Source organism: Cimex lectularius, unplaced genomic scaffold, assembly GCF_000648675.2.
Source record: "Cimex lectularius strain Harlan isolate CLEC.00 unplaced genomic scaffold, Clec_2.1 scaffold188, whole genome shotgun sequence".
Taxonomy (NCBI): domain Eukaryota; kingdom Metazoa; phylum Arthropoda; class Insecta; order Hemiptera; family Cimicidae; genus Cimex; species Cimex lectularius.
In genome coordinates this window covers 451,245-470,092 of record NW_019392882.1, presented here as the reverse complement: position 1 = coordinate 470,092, position 18,848 = coordinate 451,245, and the positions used below count along the sequence as shown (strand labels likewise).

General features: G+C 35.5%; 1 protein-coding gene across 1 annotated transcript in view; it reads right to left on the bottom strand.

Moving 5' to 3' along the window:
- LOC106660793 (lachesin-like) overlaps window positions 1-18,848 on the bottom strand; it is a 329,309-nt gene that overhangs the window by 20,152 nt on the left and 290,309 nt on the right. The window contains exon 9 of the mRNA XM_014383725.2: window positions 14,202-14,261. Coding sequence (XP_014239211.2) covers window positions 14,202-14,261 — 60 coding nt within the window. The remainder of the gene's footprint in view (window positions 1-14,201; window positions 14,262-18,848) is intronic.

The window sequence follows — 18,848 nt, the reverse complement described above, 5'->3', positions numbered from 1 at the left end:
TCCTATTTCGCCCAGCGTAAAACATTTAAGCGATTGACGATTTCTCGTTAACATAAATTTCATCGTCTGATTTTTTCCTTCTCCGTGTGTAAATAGACGTGGTTCGCGAAGAAAAGTTGCTCAACTGGAAACTGCTTAGAAATCAAAGGGGGTGACAAGTTTTTGAAAATTGGACTTGTCCAATTAGTCCGACCGACTTGACAAATTGCTCTTGCAAATTGCCGGTGGCCATACTTGTAGGTCGGCCGGCCCAAGTTGAATCGACGGCAAAGGTGGTACTCTGGCTGGCCGAGTCAAACCGACCGTGTCACCATTAACGTAATGAAAGGCTACAGCGGCACCAACGGCCAATTGTTTGTGTTCATTTGCATGTCAAAGGTCGCCGAGCGGAGACCCCCGGCCCTTTTGTACTCGGCGAAGGGCCCGGCCTTCCCCCAACATTCAGTGGGAGTTGAACCATTCAATATCGCTAATTGAATAGCCAGTAACTCTATTTGCCAACTCCTCCGGAATAAAGTCGAAGTAAGAGGACAGTCGCTCTTGGCTTACATCCCGCTCATTCGGTAAAACCTAGTTTCACCATTTCACTCGACAGTAATTTGATTTGAATTTTAAATGCTAACTACGAGCCGTTATGCTAATATAAAGATCGTGAAATCACTCCTCTAAGCCTTTGTGAACACTAATGTTTAACCTTTGTGACGAATGTTGAATCAATTCCATAGAATTCCAATAAAAGTGGTTAAGAAGTAAGGAACTCCTTAGCACAAAAAATTAATTTTAAAAGTAAATAAATATACTCAATTTTTTTTTTTTTTAATTAAATTTATTTATTAAAACTGGTCTTATTAGACCAACCATTCATTTTACAATAATATTATACAATAAATAAATGTTTACATTCTTATAAACCCATTGGTACAATAAGATTTACATTTCACTATTCACTATTCACTTATAACTGCACAAGTTCATATGGCTTTGTTCTTTTTAATCTTCTGATCGTGTTTCGGTAATGTAAGAGTTTAGTTGCTTCCACATTCTCGTGCTGGCTGAGGCGAGCCTGGTGTTTGGCGGCAAATCTTTGTATTTCCGCCGTGACTTCAGGGATCTTAAGATCCCTATGTAAGTCCTTATTCCTTATGTACCAAGGTGCATTGACCATGTTACGTAAGATTTTATTTTGGAATGTTTGTATGATTTTGATATTGCTGTTTTTGGTACAACCCCATAGTTGAATACCATATGTCCACATAGGCTTTATGACTTGTTTATATAATAATATTTTATTTTGTATAGCAAGATTGGAGCCACGTCCTATCAACCAGTATAGTTGTCTATACCTTAAACCTATTTCTGTCCTTTTTTTCTTCACGTGTTCTTTCCATCTCAGCTTGGCATCTAAGGTCATTCCCAGATATTTAGCTGTATTGCTGTATGGTATAGTAGTTCCATCGATTATGAGCGACGGAACATGGTCCACCTTTTTGTTTGTAAAGATTATATGAACTGATTTATGTTGATTTAGCTTGATTTTCCATTTTTTTGTCCATTCGTTTATCTTATTACATGCATTTTGGAGGATTTCGGTTGAGTGGGTGATAGTCGGTCCTATTGATATCACCGCTGTGTCGTCTGCAAAAGTTGCAATTTTTACTCCATCTATTTTCGGAAAATCACTGGTGTATAACAAGTAAAGCAGTGGACCTAATATGCTACCTTGTGGCACTCCTGCATTTATTGTTTTTAATTTTGAATATTGATCTTCTTGTTTGACTCTAAACAGTCTGTCAGTTAGGTAGGAACTGATAATATCGACATACTGCTTTGGTAGCATACCTTTTAGTTTATTGATGAGTCCTTCGAAATATACTCAATGACAAAATAAATAAAAAACATCCTATTTTGCTATTTATGTCAAACTATGCGTATTATTAGCGTTACTTTAATTACACCATTTTTATTTTAATGTAAACTAAATTAAACAAGATCAGAAATTCATAATTTTTAATAAGAATTCTTTAGTTAAGATGGGTTGAAAGAAAATTCACACAAACAGGGGAGAATCATTCACTACTCGATCAATAACCAAGAAAAAAATATCGCTACCTCAACTTCACATCATACCATCCTCATCATAAAATAAAACACACGGTCAAAGGGCTACATCACAGAATTATTACGCTAAGCTAATCATTTCACCATAAGAACATAAAGAAAAAACATATCCTCTACAACAATCACTACCCTAAACACATAATCAACAAAATAATCAACTACTACAACTCAACACTAACACCATCCACTATTACTAATATACTACATCAAATCTATCAAATACAGACAAACCAACATACATTTCCATGCCATTCATTCCCGGCCTATCACATAAATTAAACACATTTCACTCTTCTGACAACTTCCAAATAGCTTTCAAAAACAATTCACACACTTTTTTCCAAAATTAAAGATCCCACACCAGTAACAAATAAATGTGATGTAATTTACAAAACCAATCGTTTAAATTGACCGGCAACATACATCGGTATTACATCCAAATATCTGGATAAGATTTACTGTCTGGCAACATACCTAAGATTGCAAAAACCCCAAAAACGACTGGCTGCCCATCATTTTGAACACCAACACAATTTCGACTTCAACAATCCAAAAATATTACACAGAGAATAAAACAAACACAAACGTAACTTTTTAGAAATGGTTTACATCAACAGGGATAAACACAGCATCAATTACCGAACAGACACATGTAAACTCAGTCGCAGCTTCGCTAATATCATTAATCAAATTCAATATCGATAGCATACATATATTATCATCACATCGTACAAAACCATCACATTCCACACATCAAACATTTCGACATAGTCTTTGTAATTCTTCAAAAATTTGGTTTTCCTTCCCCTACTTATCCTGGTCTATATAAAACGGAAAGGATAATCAGGCCGAACCATTACCAATTGTTTCCCATTATTCTCAAAGAAGCCAACTCTACGTATAAAAATGTCTTTCTATTCCCGTCTTCCGTCCCCACCCCTTCAAAATCCAACTTATATAAACATAAAACATCAATATCTCACTGGTACTCTCAACATGACACACAAGAATGTTTTCTACACGGAAAACAAACTCTTTGAGTGAGTCCAAATATTTTGTTTGAATCTAAAATTTCTAGCATTGTATAAATTAATTTTTTTCACATCCTACATGTATTTGTAAAATTTAAACAATGCTTATAAATCCCAGGCCCTGAAGATGATTTCGATAAAGATCGACCCGTTGGCATGATAAAGAAAATGTTTTTTTAAAACCTACGTCACACCAAACCGCATCTCACGATCTCCGAATAATCACTGATTAAAATTTAACTAACAAGAATTGGTTGTTGACAACAATATATTAATAGACTATTAACTGGTTTTGCTCGAGGAGAGTTTTAAGTCTTCTAGGCATCGAGTAAATAAGCGACCGAAAAATAATTCCATTCTTCAACAAGAACAGTTTGAAGCTGTTCAACGCTTGATGGAGGTGAGAAAATAGAAATTTGTCTAATCCGTCTCTTTATCATATCCCATAACTATTCTATAAGATTCATGTCAGGAGAATGTGCTTTTCAATTCATCGCGGTAATCTGTACATCCTCCAAATAATGGGTGACAGCTACACGCGGTAGTGCCCCAATAAATGGAAATGGCGCCACAACTTTCAGAAAATCTCCCTTCCGACAAAAACTGTTAGTCAAAGACAAAGTGTTTGATAGTAAAACAAAAACTGTGTACTGACTACAGATATGTTATTATGTTAGATTTATTTTTAAGATCAATAAGAATGATGAACCTGTGGTTTATTAAATTCAAGCTTATGTTTATTGCCAATCCGTTACGTATTATTTTTATTCAAGATTAAAATTTACTTCAAAATTAATAAATAATTGTGCTAAAGTTAGAGTATCAAAACATTTAATTAGTTTAAAAGTATAAATAGGGCTTTAAGCCCCCTAACATGTACATATATTAGAAATAAATTTAATGTAATAAACATAGTAAAATAATAACAATAAGATACATATAACAATAAGAATAAAACATATAGTAAAAACGACAACTCTTTTTTGTTATGTACCGATTCGCTCAGTGCGGTCCAGAAGCTCAGGAGAAGAGCCTCCGTAAACCCCTTAATAAACAAGATAAAAGAACAGTTAAAAGGGATCGATGCAGTTGGGAAGAAGGTCGTGTTGGCATGGGTTCCCGGCCACATAGGGATAGCCGGGAACGAAGAAGCAGACAGGGCGGCCAAAGGAGCCGCTGGAATGCCCCACGACGCTTCCCAACATATACGCCCAGCGGTCCTAAAACTACTAATTTCAAACTCAGTAAAAAAAGAATGGGAAACCCGCTGGGCTCGAAGAAATAGAATTAACCCTGCCAAACTGTGGCAGATTAAGAAAGAAGTCGGTCCCTGGTCCACGGAGAACGGTTCGAAAANAAAGAAAAAGATGGAAAACACGCAGAGGGCCGTCGATGACCTCAGCTGTTTGTTGGCCCATAGACTTCCCACTTATATATAGTAAAATATACAAAACAATAATATGTTCTTTCAAATATTAATTATTTATAATCGAATGATGGAACCACATTACGAAAGAAAAGCAGAAAGACAAAAAAAAAACGAAACGAGAAAGAGAAAAGGAAGTGGGAAAAAATGAGATGATTCATGACGTTTTTAAAAACTCAGATGACATAGAGCTGAAACAACCCAGCGACGAAACAGAACGTACTTCCCGAGAAACAAATTCCACAGTCTTGACGCTGCAATTCTGAAGGATAAGGCTAAAGGTTTAGAGGAGTGTTGAAGGTTTGGGATATGATTTGTGCGTTTGGATAAGGAATGAGAGAAAAGGTTCATTGAGGAATTGAGGATAATTATTTGATTTAATTTTAAATATATACATTAAAACTGTAAGTTTATAAGAGCTTAGAATGCTATGGTTGGTTTAAGAACATAACAGTATATTGTACAAAAAAGATAAGCAATTTGAAGGCGATGAGTAGATTGAGAGCCTAAGGAAAGTGAAAAAATAGCGCTACAGTAAGATAATAAAGGAATTATTCGGGTTAATAGTTTTCTGTGTAGTGTAAAAGTTAAAGCGTCGAAGAAAATGGAGGCTTGAGTAGATATTTTTAATAATATAGCTCATGTCAGCTTGGAGTTAAAAATAACGCAGAGATTTTTGACTTTAGGACAAAAATTAATAGGCTAGCCGTTGTTATTAGGAGGGGATAGGCAATGTGTATTAATTAGTTCATTGATAATTAATAAGGACTGGGATGAAATTAGGGTTTAAAAGGATGACACTATTTCTTGGCTACTGGTTGAGAGAATTAAGATCACGGTTGAGCAGAGACAGCTTCAGAGATGTTGCTTGTAGTACATTAAATGCAAAGCGGTGTGTCATCAGCGTAAAAGGTGAAATCGGATGAAATTAGGAACGAATAGATAATTTAGAAACATTGAAAAAGGTAAAGGTTCAATAATAGACCCTTGGGGTACACCAGCTCAAATTAAAAGAGAAGTTGTGATAAAATTTGAAGCGTTAACTCTTTGAGTTCTGTCAGACAAATAGGAGGAAAAGTAGAAGAAAAACCAAAAAGATGCATCAGTTTCCAAGTAAGCAAAGTATGATTAACGGACCCGAATGCATTGGAAAAATCAAGTAGAACAATAATGGTGTTTATTATCATTAATGCGTAGGCTAATATCATCTGTGATTTTAAGAAGGGCTGTCTCACATCTGTGAATAAATAAGGGTATTTGTTTAAATAAAACGTTCTCAAATGCTTCGGATAGTGATGGAAGAATATTATTAATAAGTGTGGTGTTTAGTGACCTTTAGTTAACGATTATTTGGAGATCGTGAGATGCGTCTGGTGTGTCGCAGTTTTAGAAAAACATTTTCTTTAGTGTGATTCGTGACGTTTCGATCTTTATTGAGAACTTCAGGGCCTGGGATTTATAAACATTGTTTATATTATACAAACACATGTAGAATGTGAAAAAATGAATTTATACAATGTTAGAAATTTTAGACTCAATCAAAATATTTGTACTCACTCCAAGTGTTTGCTTTCTGTGTAGACGTGCCACGATTGTGTGTCGTGTTGAGAGTGCCAGTGAGATATTAGTGTTTTATGTTTATGTACGTTGAAGGGGTGGGGAAGGAAGTAGGGTAGAAACACATTGTTATATGAGGAGTCGACCCGACAATGGGAAAAATGGGTAATGGTTCGGACTAATTATCCTTTCAGGATTATATAGACAGGGATAATTAGGGATAGGAAAGCCAAACTGTTGAAGAATAAACTATGTAGAAATGTTTGATGTGTGAAATGTGATAATTGTTTTATATGTTGTATTATATGTTTTGTGTGATGTGATGTTTATATATGCATGTTATCGATATTGAATTTGATTAATGATATTAGCGTAGCTGCGACTGATTTAACTCAGTCGGTCTGTTGTACAGTGTCTGTTCGGTAATTGATGCTGTTTATCTCTGATGATGTAAACCATTTCTAAAACGTTACAGTTGTGTTTGTTTTGTTCTGTGTGTAATATTTTTGGATTGTTAAAGTCGAAATGGTGTTGGTGTTCAAAATATTGGGTAGCCAGTGCTGTTTGGGGTTTGTGCAATCATAGATATTTTGCTTTACTTTCTTAACCAGATATTGGGATGTCATACCGATGTAAGTTGCCGGACAGTTTAAACAATTGATTTTGTAAATTATGACAGGCTTATTTGTTATTAGGGTGGAATTTTTAATTTTGGAAAAAGTGTGTGAATTGTATTATAGCTTCTGAAAGGTATTTCAAAGTTATTTGAAGAAAGAAATGTGTTTAATTTATGTGATAGGTCGTGAATAGATGGCATGGATATGTGTATTAGTTTGTCTGTATTTGATAGATTTAATGTGGTGTTATTAGTAATAGCAGATGGTGTTAGTATTGAGTTGAAGTTGTTGATTATTCTGTTGATTATGTGTTTAGGGTGATTAAAAGGGTGATTATTATGTAGGATATGTTTGTATATCTTTGTGTTCTTGTGATGAACAGATTCATGGCTAAGGGAAATAATTCTGTGAAGTAGCCCTTTGGTTTATTATTTTATGAAGAGGATGGTATGATGTGAAGTTGAAGTAGCGATCTGGGTTTCTTGGTTTTTGATACCAATCTGCGATTAATGTACCATCTGGTTGTTTTATTACGTTGGAACGATAACGAAAATGTTTTTCTAAACCTACAACATAGCAGACCGCATCTAACCATCTCCAAATAATCATTATTAATAAGGCGATAGTACTAGCAATGGTGGGTGAAGCAATCATTAGGGCTTCATTGCATTACATTTTCAATGTTACACGATTCAATCTTGACTTTTAATTTTTTACATTTATATATTTCATTTCTTTAAATCGATCCTGCAAATTATTTAGATATCTACGTAATGAAATCGAAAAATAAAATTTCATTCATAAGAAAGCACAAAGAAATAATTCAATTAAAAATACATAAATACAATTAAGATCGTTTAAAATATTTTCTGTTGACTCTTAGGTCTCATTAGCAAGAACAATATATTTTTGGCCTAGTATCACCAAAAATATCAATTTGGATGTAAAATTTGTCTCCAATTGCCAGTAAAAACAAATACATCCGCAAGAATTCTACAAGCAATACAAAATTCATGGAAGCGCGTCTTGGTTTAGCTTTTTTTACACAAAACGTTCAATAAACAATAAAAGATTTATTTTTTCCAAATTCGGCTTAACACCGACGAAAATAATTTGAATGACTGGCCCAACTGTATTCCCTACAGAAACAATTATTATGAGATGTTGGCCAAAAGGGGTGTTTGCCGGTGTCGGCCTTTGTAGTCTGTGGGTTCAAAGCCCGACTCGTTTAAGTCCCGTTTGCGAGTTGAAAGTATCCTCTTAGAATAAAAACGGGGACTGAATTAGTTCTCCGATTAAAATTGTTACAGCTTTTTCTTTAATAAACAAACTAAGAAAACTTCTGGGTGTAAACTCGGAAAAATCGGATGAATCGGTTATGTGAATGATGTAAGACTAACAGAACAAACATAAAAGAGCAAACTTTACTAAACACAAAGAGAAATTAAAACGATCTTTGTTTTGCTTGCTTCTACAAACATTAAAAATATTGATTGTTACTGCATACAAAGAATACAACTATTATAAAATCTCATTTTTACCGTTGACTATAGAACGTGTTATATCAATTACATTAAAATATATTCGTAAATGAATTACATATTTATATTTTATTCGTAAATACATTTTAATATAATTTCTAATTTAAAAAATGCAATTAAATCAAAGATCAACGAAAAATAGCAGACTAAGGCATGTGAAAAATAAAACCTTTTTTCCTATTTCTCACTTTAATTTTTACAAGAAATCTTAATAAACCTGACAATATAATTATTTTATTAAACAGACTCTTTGTTGAAAACATTTACGTCTAAAAGTTAATAAGTATGAAAAGCGTGAATCAAGAGGACAGGAGTTTTCCAAGCATTTTTTTGTCTTCTTTTATCAAACATAATTACGAATATTCTCCTGTTTGTTTCTCATTTCCAGAAATGTAAGCCATAGCATTTCGTTTCAAATTTGTATAATTAACGTACTTTATATTACCTTATTTTACGGAATAAAAAATACGTAGAAAAATTACCGTTTTTATTGGAGGGGGCACCGATTTAAATGATTTTTTTAAAAATATTGTTAGAATTTGCCCGAGCTTTCTTACCAATGGGCGACAGGAAGCTTTTAGAATTTGTTTCATAAAATTTTTTTATCGCCAAAACACGAATGTGGGATGTTTTCGCTGCAAACCAATCATCTCATAAGCTCAATGCTGTACATATGTACTTATGTGTAAGTATTTTGTACAAATCAATCAAAGAAATTTTGACATAAAAAAGTTAATAATGAATATCGGATGAAATACAATTAACTGATTTTCAAAAAGGCATAAAGGGAAATTCTTAGAAAAGAGAATTTATTTGAAAAAAAAAGTATTGAAATAGAAAGGTGAAAGTTTTTTTGTTGTTTATGGAATATAAATTTTGAAGTTGTACAATACAATTATTTTAGTTTTCAGTTGTAATATGTCGCTGAGGAATTATAATATACATTGTTAAAACCCAGAAACATACTACATTATTTAATAAAACGCATCAAAGCTTTTGATACTTGTGGATCTCACCTCATTAAATGTCAAGACGACCCAAATCTGTTTTTTAAGTATAACTTGAAAAGAAAATACGCGCATTTTAGCTCATAATCTTTAATTCAAACCATGCTAATATCAGCGAGCGTCGAATATTTATGAGATCGGCATTATGTAAATTTTAAAGTGGCGACGTTTGATGACCCTGTCTTTAAACTGGAAAACCATTTCTTTAAATACCAACATTTTAAAATACTTAATATTTCCGATAGGCCGAACTGCAATGTGAGTTAAAATTTGTGTAAAATTAAAACATATGCATAATCTAGGTGTAATAGTTTTCGTGATAAAAAATTATACTGAATTAAGCCAACTTTTGTGAACGTAACTGATTGTGTTTACTCTTTATCAGATTTTTGTTCGCCTCGTGGAACAATCAAACGAAATAATAAAAGAAATAAAAAAAGGATTCTCAAAAAAGGCAACAATTATTTGAAAAATGTGACAACTTTGATCCGATTTATTATTCGTTAAATTAATTTATATTTATTATTAGTCGAATATTCGTTTATTTTTTTATTGAATAAGAAACACAAAGAGCTTTAGAATATATAAATTTACTTTTAGATTACTGTCTGTTTTGTTTAAATTTTAGGTAAAATAAAATAAGATCATTATTTCATATTATGTTTGAAGAAGTGAAACTTGATAAATCAATTATTTTCATAGCCAAATCACCTAGACATCCTGGTGAGAAATTTGATGGATCAACTGAAAAAAGGAAGCTACAGATAAACGTGGGATCACAAAATTCAATAAACCTTTTTTGGTGATACAAGTTCGCAAAGTGTTAGACGACTCGGACAATTAATTGGTTCTTGCCCATGGGCCCTAGGAGCTGAGAATTTATCAACGCGGTTATCTTCGTTTTTGTGAATAGTTTTCAGGGTTATTATAATATCAGTCGATTTGATTTGAGTCGTTTTCACGTAGAATAAATGATAGCCCGCAGGACAGTATTGAAAGAGTTTAAATGAATACAACGTTACAAAAACGAAATTTTTTAATCAATAAATTGACTAGTTTTTGTGGTCCGCTTGACCACTTAAAAAATGGCAAAAAGGAGGGAAAATTCAAAAGGTGGGGTTGAGATGGAAAGTTAGTGTCCGAGTGGATAGAGGTCACGATAGCTCAAGTGGTAGAGCAGCGGCGTACCTAGCCGAAGATCGTGGGTTCGAATCTCGCTCGTGACATTGACTTTTTATCTCAACTAAAAACTTTAATTAATTGAAATTTATCAGTAAAATATGACAAAAAAAAATTGTTTTAAAAAAACCAATGCTGGTTAGTTTTAACATGATTTAAAGCCTTCAGTTTTTTTATTGCACGCAAAAATAGATATTTTTTGGATAGATCAGACCGGTAAATATTTTTTAATTCGGTGTCCAATATCTCCTAAATTTTTTTTTACTTGTACAAATTTTATTCCATGTACGTTATATCACAACGTCTAGAAAGCTGTGTTTCTCTTTTATTTACTTACGCATGAAAAGGGTTCAAAGAATATGATGTTTTTATCTTTTCAATAAAAAAATATTTGTTTGCTTACTTTATTGGAAGCGGCTTTTGGCTTTTTAGAACGTTTATATATAAGTAATCACATTTAAAGCAATGTTACATACTATTTTATAAAACTTAATTTGGCATTTACTGCAATCAATGGAATGTTATTTGACGTCAGGCATCTATAAGATGGAACTAACACTTAATTCAATTAATTAGCTTGCCCTTCTGATTTTCTACAGGGTTAAAAATGTCGATCAAGTGATAAGTATAAATAAAAAAAATCAGTATAACCAATATCTGAAACTTTAATTTTAAAGGGGAAAAATGAACAATTTCTCATAATTTTTCTATTTCTACAAACTAATAACAATCTATTCATTTGCTTACAATTATGCAATTTAAAAGTTTTCCTTATTAAACTATTTAATAAAAACGACGATTTTATTTGTTAAGCATTCCTTAGTGTTTTTCTTTTCTTTCGGAAAAATTATAGCCCCTCTAAACTTGGCAAAATAATTCTGGGAGACCCGCTCGATAACAGGACTATCATATACTATGCAGATTTTTCCTCATGCTTGACAAGCACTTTCTATGTACAGCAAGCATAGACAATACACTTCATTTAGTTCCGTTTTGTCAGCATAAATAAAGAATTTAACAGATAATGAAATGAAACTCAAATTTAATTAACAAGAATATGATACGAACATGTTATTGTTTACTGGTGCTAATCGTCAAATGTGGAAAAAGTTATGATAATAATTATTTTTTGTGTTACACAATAAAATTAGGTTTTTAATCAAAATTTTAATCAACACTTTGCCATTATAAACATAATTGTTTTTAATGTTATTGCTTATTGGGTAATTCATTTTTAAATATATCCCCTTTATTGTAAAAATTAGCAAATTATCAATGCATGCAATCATTTTGCTGGGAAAAATTCCAGTAATGGTTATAATCTGGATTAGCCTAATAGCGCTATGCCATCATTAGAGCTTTTGTCTCTATAAAATGGGGCGCTGGACAATTAACGAACGGGAGTTGTTTTTCCTGTGTAAATTTTTAACAGCATACCCTAAGTAAATTCTTTTCTACTTTTTTAAAATATAAACTATCGCTCATATAGTTTGCCGTAAACATATATACTAAAGAACAACAACAAATACAAGAATGGACCAAAATAAAGGCACATCTTACTTTTCGTGTTTTCAACTCTGAAGAGAAAATAAAAGATCATAGATAAATTAATAGTTAGATAAGAAAATATCTGGTGAGGTAAACCTCATTAAACATTTTGAGAAAACAGTGGAAGTTTGTTCATGCAAAAAATGTAGGAAAGTTTTCACTCTTTGAACTGAAGTCGCACAGCTCGTTCTAAATATAAGATTTTTTGCTTTGTGAATTGTTTAAACGATAATTCAGGTCCAACGTGATCCAACGTAACTCGAGGAAGGGATTTGCAAACTGATAGGTATCCTGACGGGACACTGCCCACTGAGAAGACACCTCTTCGTAATGGGTATCCTACCAGATCCCTTTTGCCGTTTTTGTGAAATAAAAGACGAAACGGCAAGGCACTACCTCGCAGAGTGTGATAGGTATGCTAGGTCTAGATTTGAAATTTTTGAAGGATCGGACATCGTCAAATCACTCCCCGGGATAAAATGGTCCAAAATCTTGTGGTTTATGAACAAGTCCAAGAGATTTATGCAGGACACGTGAGCCGACCAAGTCCCGGACCTTTTAGGGATCGGGTACGAGTCTACCCTGGCATTTAACTCCTCGGGTCTTGGTCGCCCACTCTGCGTAATATAAACCTGTAAGACGCCAACGTAGAACCTGCAGGATGAAGAACATGCGGTTTGGTCGTTTCCAATCATTAAGGACATTTTTCCCCTTAAAATTTGAAAACGTGGACCTTCTTATGCCCGAAGACTGCTTTTCAGGAGCCATGTCACTCGCATCCTGAAAGACCTGGCCCTCCTCGACCAGGTGTGCCACTCTGAGCGACCATTCTCCATAAGACCTGCGTGGGGTTTGCCCTAAAAGTAGGCTTCCATGTGTCCATCAAGTATATCTTTTCCTGAAATGTTTGAGAAAGATTCCTTTTTGCATTTCAAATCATCGGAGAGCCATCCTTGCTTATCACAATCTATCGATCGCATTTAGGCTTCTCGTCATCTTCAGTGTGTGCCTGTGTGATGTTTGTTGAGAGGGTGGAACGTCTTAAAAGTTTGTAAAATGGTATAAGATACAATGAAATTATATGAGGCGAGGATAATTTTATAAAGTGTCTTAGGTCTGAAGATTTTATGTGAATGTAGAGAGACAATTTGGCTGAAGACTACACCAAAGGTTAATATAATTATAATAATAATAAGGCTCTTTTAGTATTTTTACTTATTATCAAAATCAACCAAACTATTGCAATTGTATTATATTCAATTTTATCTATACAATAGCTTGGATTTTCAATGATGCTCAGTCAGAAATAAATTTATTTTAATTAAAACTGTCTCTGTTGAACTCCTTTTATATATTCAACATCCACACGGATGAATATGCTATACTCACATTTTGACAGGGACAGCCAGATAAAGGTTGTACAAATACATTCCTCAAACCGGCAATTTATGTTTAGATTAATACACGAATCTTCCAAAAGGAGGAAATTTACATGCAGTTATTTATGGCAGGGAACACGTATCTGGAAATTGCCAGGAGGTTCTAACACGTGACGGGCAACTTTCTCCACCATTACCTCTAATTTCCAGGCAGGTTGTCCACCAAAGCCGAAATGTCTTACAGCGTGGGTCGAGCTTGAAAGGCGGCGGATAAAGAGGAATCCCGCCCCCAGCAGGCGCCAATCTTAAAAATACGATCCAGATTGAGAACGGCGGAAAATCAACCCTGGACGTTTCCCATTTATTCTACGTTGTGACCCTCTTTCTATCTTATTGGAATGTCCTCTCTTCAGTTGGGAAAACCGGTTACGCTTTTTACCTCTTTATAATCAGTGCCCCATTGAAATTAAATCCCGGGGAATTGTTCGGATATTTCTTAATGTATAAACGTCTCATGAATTCTCTCTCACTCGCTCACACACACACACACACACACATACACACACACACACACACACACACACACACACACACACACACACNTATATATATAAGGAAAGGAAATATATACTACAGTAGATTATCGATATTCAATGAAACATTCCTCTGGCTTGGAAAATGGAATTCCTTAATTTCTCTAATGTAATAGAGGAAATATCTACAATTTTCCTTTGAGGAAACAACTAAATTAATAACTTTTATTTAAAATTTTTTTTCGAGGATTTGGATGATTCTTACCTTTTTCGGGTGTAGTCGTTGAATTTACAAGAGTCGACTTGCTTACAGGTAGGGTTATCTCTGAAACAGAACCAAAACTGAATTAAATCAATTAAAATTCCATTATAAAAATGTAATAAATAATCTAATACTAAAACCAACCCAGCACATCAATCGTTGAGCGACTTTTGAAAAATGATTGTATGCATTTTTACACCTATCAAATATTTACATTGGTTTTGTTGGCTTGCTTCGAACAAGTAGCTTGATGGTGGTACAATACGTCAAGTACATCCGTGCAGTGCAAAAAAAAAAACTTTCAAAGCTCCGGATTACGTTTAATTTTGCCATTTTAATCTTTGAAACTTTTTATAGCAACATAAGTAAATCATATCGGACCGAAAGGCATTCAGAGGCGAGTTCAAAGTTTAAATAGCTAATATAATAACTTTTCTGATTAATAAACTTTGGAATACGATTCGATGGAAGCATTGAGTTTCTGTTTAAAGTTATTATATTTGTACTAAATTTAATTAATGATGGAAAAACAAAACAAAATACAATGCACTCACCTCTGTAGCAGAGATGAATGTATAACTCATTTCAGAAAAATAAAATTATATACGATTTATTACGCACTTAAAAAGTACATTCAATAAAATTTGCATTATCTGACTCGAATCAAAGACAGATGGTTAATCAATAATAAATAAAATTATTATTTTTATTGAGAGTATAATATCGGGATTTATTTTTGAAAAAGGAAAACTGTCAGTAAGGTGAGCAGGTCATGTTTTAAATTTGAATAAATGAGTTTTTAATAACTGGATTACGGCCGGGTATCTGGCCAAGCCGTGGCATCCCCTAGCAAGGACGATTCTTGAGTGCCCGTACAGAGCCGTCTATGACATGCTTCGCTATGCTTCGCTGGCGGACGCGACCCCCGGGATTCGCTTCGGCGAGGCCTGAGGGAGGGCTGGACTGGCTCTGGGGATTTTGCTTCGGCTGGGCGACCGACCGACACCTCTCTGAACCATTCCTGCCGTACTCGTCCGCGACGACCTGGCGAGCTTGTCTAAGTCGTGTACACCGCCACACCTCTATAGGACTAAGTTCCTTGAACTTGGGAACAAGTACGCCGGTTTTGGTCTAGTCTTTACAGACAGGTCCAAGACTGGCGATGGTGTGGCCTGTGTCGTGTATAGCAAAGGAGTGGCCCCCTGTTCGCTACCCCCCCCCCCCATTGCAGCTATACACTTCAGAACTGTATGCGATCTGGCACGCTCTCGAGGCGGTGCGGACCGAGGAAGAATCTGCCTTCCTCGTATGCACCGACTCTCTGAGCGCTGTTTGGTCCCTGCAAGACGGGTTCTTTGTGGACCCTCTCGTCGTGCTGTTGATGGAAAAATTCGCCGAGTTGAAGCGCTTCGGAAAAACGGTGGTTGTTGTCTGGATCTCCGTACACGTCGGACTGGAGGGTAATGGACGTGCGGACGAGACGGCAAAGGCCGGGACGTCCCACCCTCCAGACCGGACCATCGCGACCAGACGCCAAGCTAGCAGTAAAGAACATGATAAAAGAAAGATGGCAGCGTCAGTGGGTCGGGTTGTCCGAGAGGCTTTTGCGCGTCAAGAGCACGATCCGTAGATGCCCCCCCCCCCCGAGAACCTGAGCCGAAACAAGAAATCGTCCTTACGCGATTAAGAATAGGCCATACTCGGTTGACACAAGGGCCCCTTATGCAAAGAAAGGTTGCTCGATGTGTCCCACATAATAGAGGCGTGTCATGCCTTGGCTCTATACAGAGAGCGTGTAGGCATGCCGCCGGACTTAAGAGGAGTTCTCGAACACGGTAGCGAGTTTCAGTCCCCTGTTCCGCTTTTTAGGGGAAATTGGTTTTTTTTATTGAATATAATATGTCTTATGTGTTGTGCCTGTATGTTTTGTCTGAGTGCATGTATTTATTAGCGTGAATGGCGAGGGGTGAGGGTGAAATACAACGTCATCATCGCCCCTCGAACGTTGAAAGCGTAAGACGTGTGTTCGGGGTCGATGGAGGAATATTTATAAAAGTACGACCCCAATCTAGTTTAGTTTAAGTATAGGTCGGTGGAGGAATATCTAGTACTCCATCGACCAAACGGAATGAGTGTACTGTGTGGATGTATTTAAGTGTATGAATGTATTTATTTGTATGAATGTAGTGTTTGAAAGTGTAAATAGAATATAGATATAGTTGGGGGCTGAAATGACCTAGATGTCGGAAGCTATAGTAAAAAAAAAATAACTGGATTAGATTCGTCTAAATTTGTATCATGGTTTTAGACAAAAAATAATTCATATGTAAGATTCGATTTAAAGGCCGTTGAGATTCGAAACCGGCACCCTGAAAGTGAAGAACTGCCGTGTCAATGCAAACCGATCGACCATCGATGCATTCAATCCTTTGCGCCTTTTATAGATCCATTGTAGAACTTCTATTATGACCATATCGTGGATAGTGGGTTCTTTCCCACAACTTAAGCATTTTGTTTTGCTGTGAGAATTGCCTTACTGAAGACACCCACGTATCTACTTTTTCTTGACAGTATCGATGTGCTTCCTATATTCTCCTCAAAGAGCGAGTTCTTTCCCCTTCCTTTTTGAGTGATTTATAAATCTCTTACTATGCTTCATAATCTTTTGACCATTGCTTGAGTTTTTCTTTTTTAAGCTATTTTTTCAGCTCCAAATTTAATACACGCTCCGTTGGGGCTAGTTGTGATTCCTGTTCCATGGGGAAAGGGGTGTCCTTTCTTTGGCTAGTTGGACAGCCTGTTTGTTTACTACTTTCCAGACCTACTGGTTTCAAAATCTTTTAAATCCGAATATTATTGACGAAGTTCTATTATATAAAGCGCGATTCCTTCAAATATCATACCCTCTTTATATGAGTTTTTCCTTTAAATAGCTAGAGACAGTATGCTCTGAAAGTCAAAAAGGCCCCTAGCCTGACAGCATTACAAATGGTTTCTATAAATATGCCCCCTAAGAGTTTCTAAACGCTGTCTTAGACCTTTTTATTTAGATTTATAACCTAGGGGCCCCTCCACCTTCCGGAAAATCAATTATATTCCCTCTTTTTATACATAGCGACATTAATGGTGTGGGTAATTATATTGGAATTTTATGTCTTGATATCGTAGACTATATTTTTTCCAGAAACCAGAATTTATTCTACATCCGATTTTATTTTTGCTCTGTGTGATTTAATTAACTGGAAACGGAAAAAGGAAAAATTTTTACAACTGCCTTCAAAATGCAACTAGCAAAGATTACGTTATTTACAAAAACGTAGTTACATACCCACGCACACACACAATAAATACACTTTTCAATGTACTGATACGATTGATTTGAACGTCCACCATCCAGTGGTAATTGGCCATTATGGCGTGAAGGTAATAGCGTACTGAAGAGTTGCAGGTGTTATTTAATCAGATAGTCGCGAGGCCACCTACGTTTCAGTCTTCTATGAGGTCAGACGGTAGGGATGAGCAGGACAGGTTTCGAATTAAGGTGTTGTCAAAAGAGTGAAATATATTGTAGTGGGCTAGATTTGGGACCTAGGGTGTCTTGAAATCGGAGCGGATAATATGATTGTTAACGTAGAATGGAGCATCAATAATTATGAGAAGAATTTGGGGCCGAAAAGATCGGATTTTGTAAAGATTGGAACGCTTGGCTATCCCGTACAGGTTGAGTCCGTCGATCTATTGGGTTGTCCGGAAAATAATGCAGGATTTTAAGTTTTCATTAAAAAAAATCTATATAAAATATTCTGTTTACGTTTACAGGATTACTCATTTGTATGAATGTCAACACTTATTAATCCTCTTCCAAATGATATTGTTTGTTTACCTCTGTAGCATTCCGCTACTTGGAAATAATTCAGTCATCCTTATAATGTCAAAGCGAGAATTTCGTACGATTTTCTTTTACGAGTTTAAACTCGGCCGAAGCGGAGCCCAAACGGCTAGAAACATTAACCAAGTCTGGGGCGAGGGTTGTGTTAATGAGTGCACTGTGCAAAGGTGGTTTAAAAAATTTCGGGAGGGAGATTTCAGCCTTGAAGATGAAGAAGGTCGTGGAAGGCCTTCCTCTCTTAATGATGATGTTCTGCGATCAGTGGTGGAAGAAAACCCCAAAACAACTGTTCGAGAACTTGCAGAGCAACTCAAAGTCAGTAAAACGACCGTCGCTGACCACCTCAAGGCGATTGGAAAAGTGAAAAAACTCGAAAATTGGGTTCCACACTCATTAAACGATCGCCAAAAAAATCAGCGCTTTGATGTTTGTGCATCACTTCTTTGTCGAAACAAAAATGACCCATTTCTGGCCAGAATTGTTACATGTGACGAAAAGTGGATTCTGGACAGTGGCTCGACAAAGGAGAAGCTCCAATACATTTTCCAAAGCCCCCAACTCATCAAAAAAAGGTAATGGTTACGGTATGGTGGGCTTCATTTGGTTTAATACACTACAGCTTCTTAAATCCTGGCGAAACCATCAATGCTGAATCATACTGTAACCAAATTAATACCATGCATCAGAAATTGGCAGTAATGAAGCCCTCTTTGGTCAATCGGAAAGGGCCCATTTTGTTGCATGACAACGCTCGACCACAT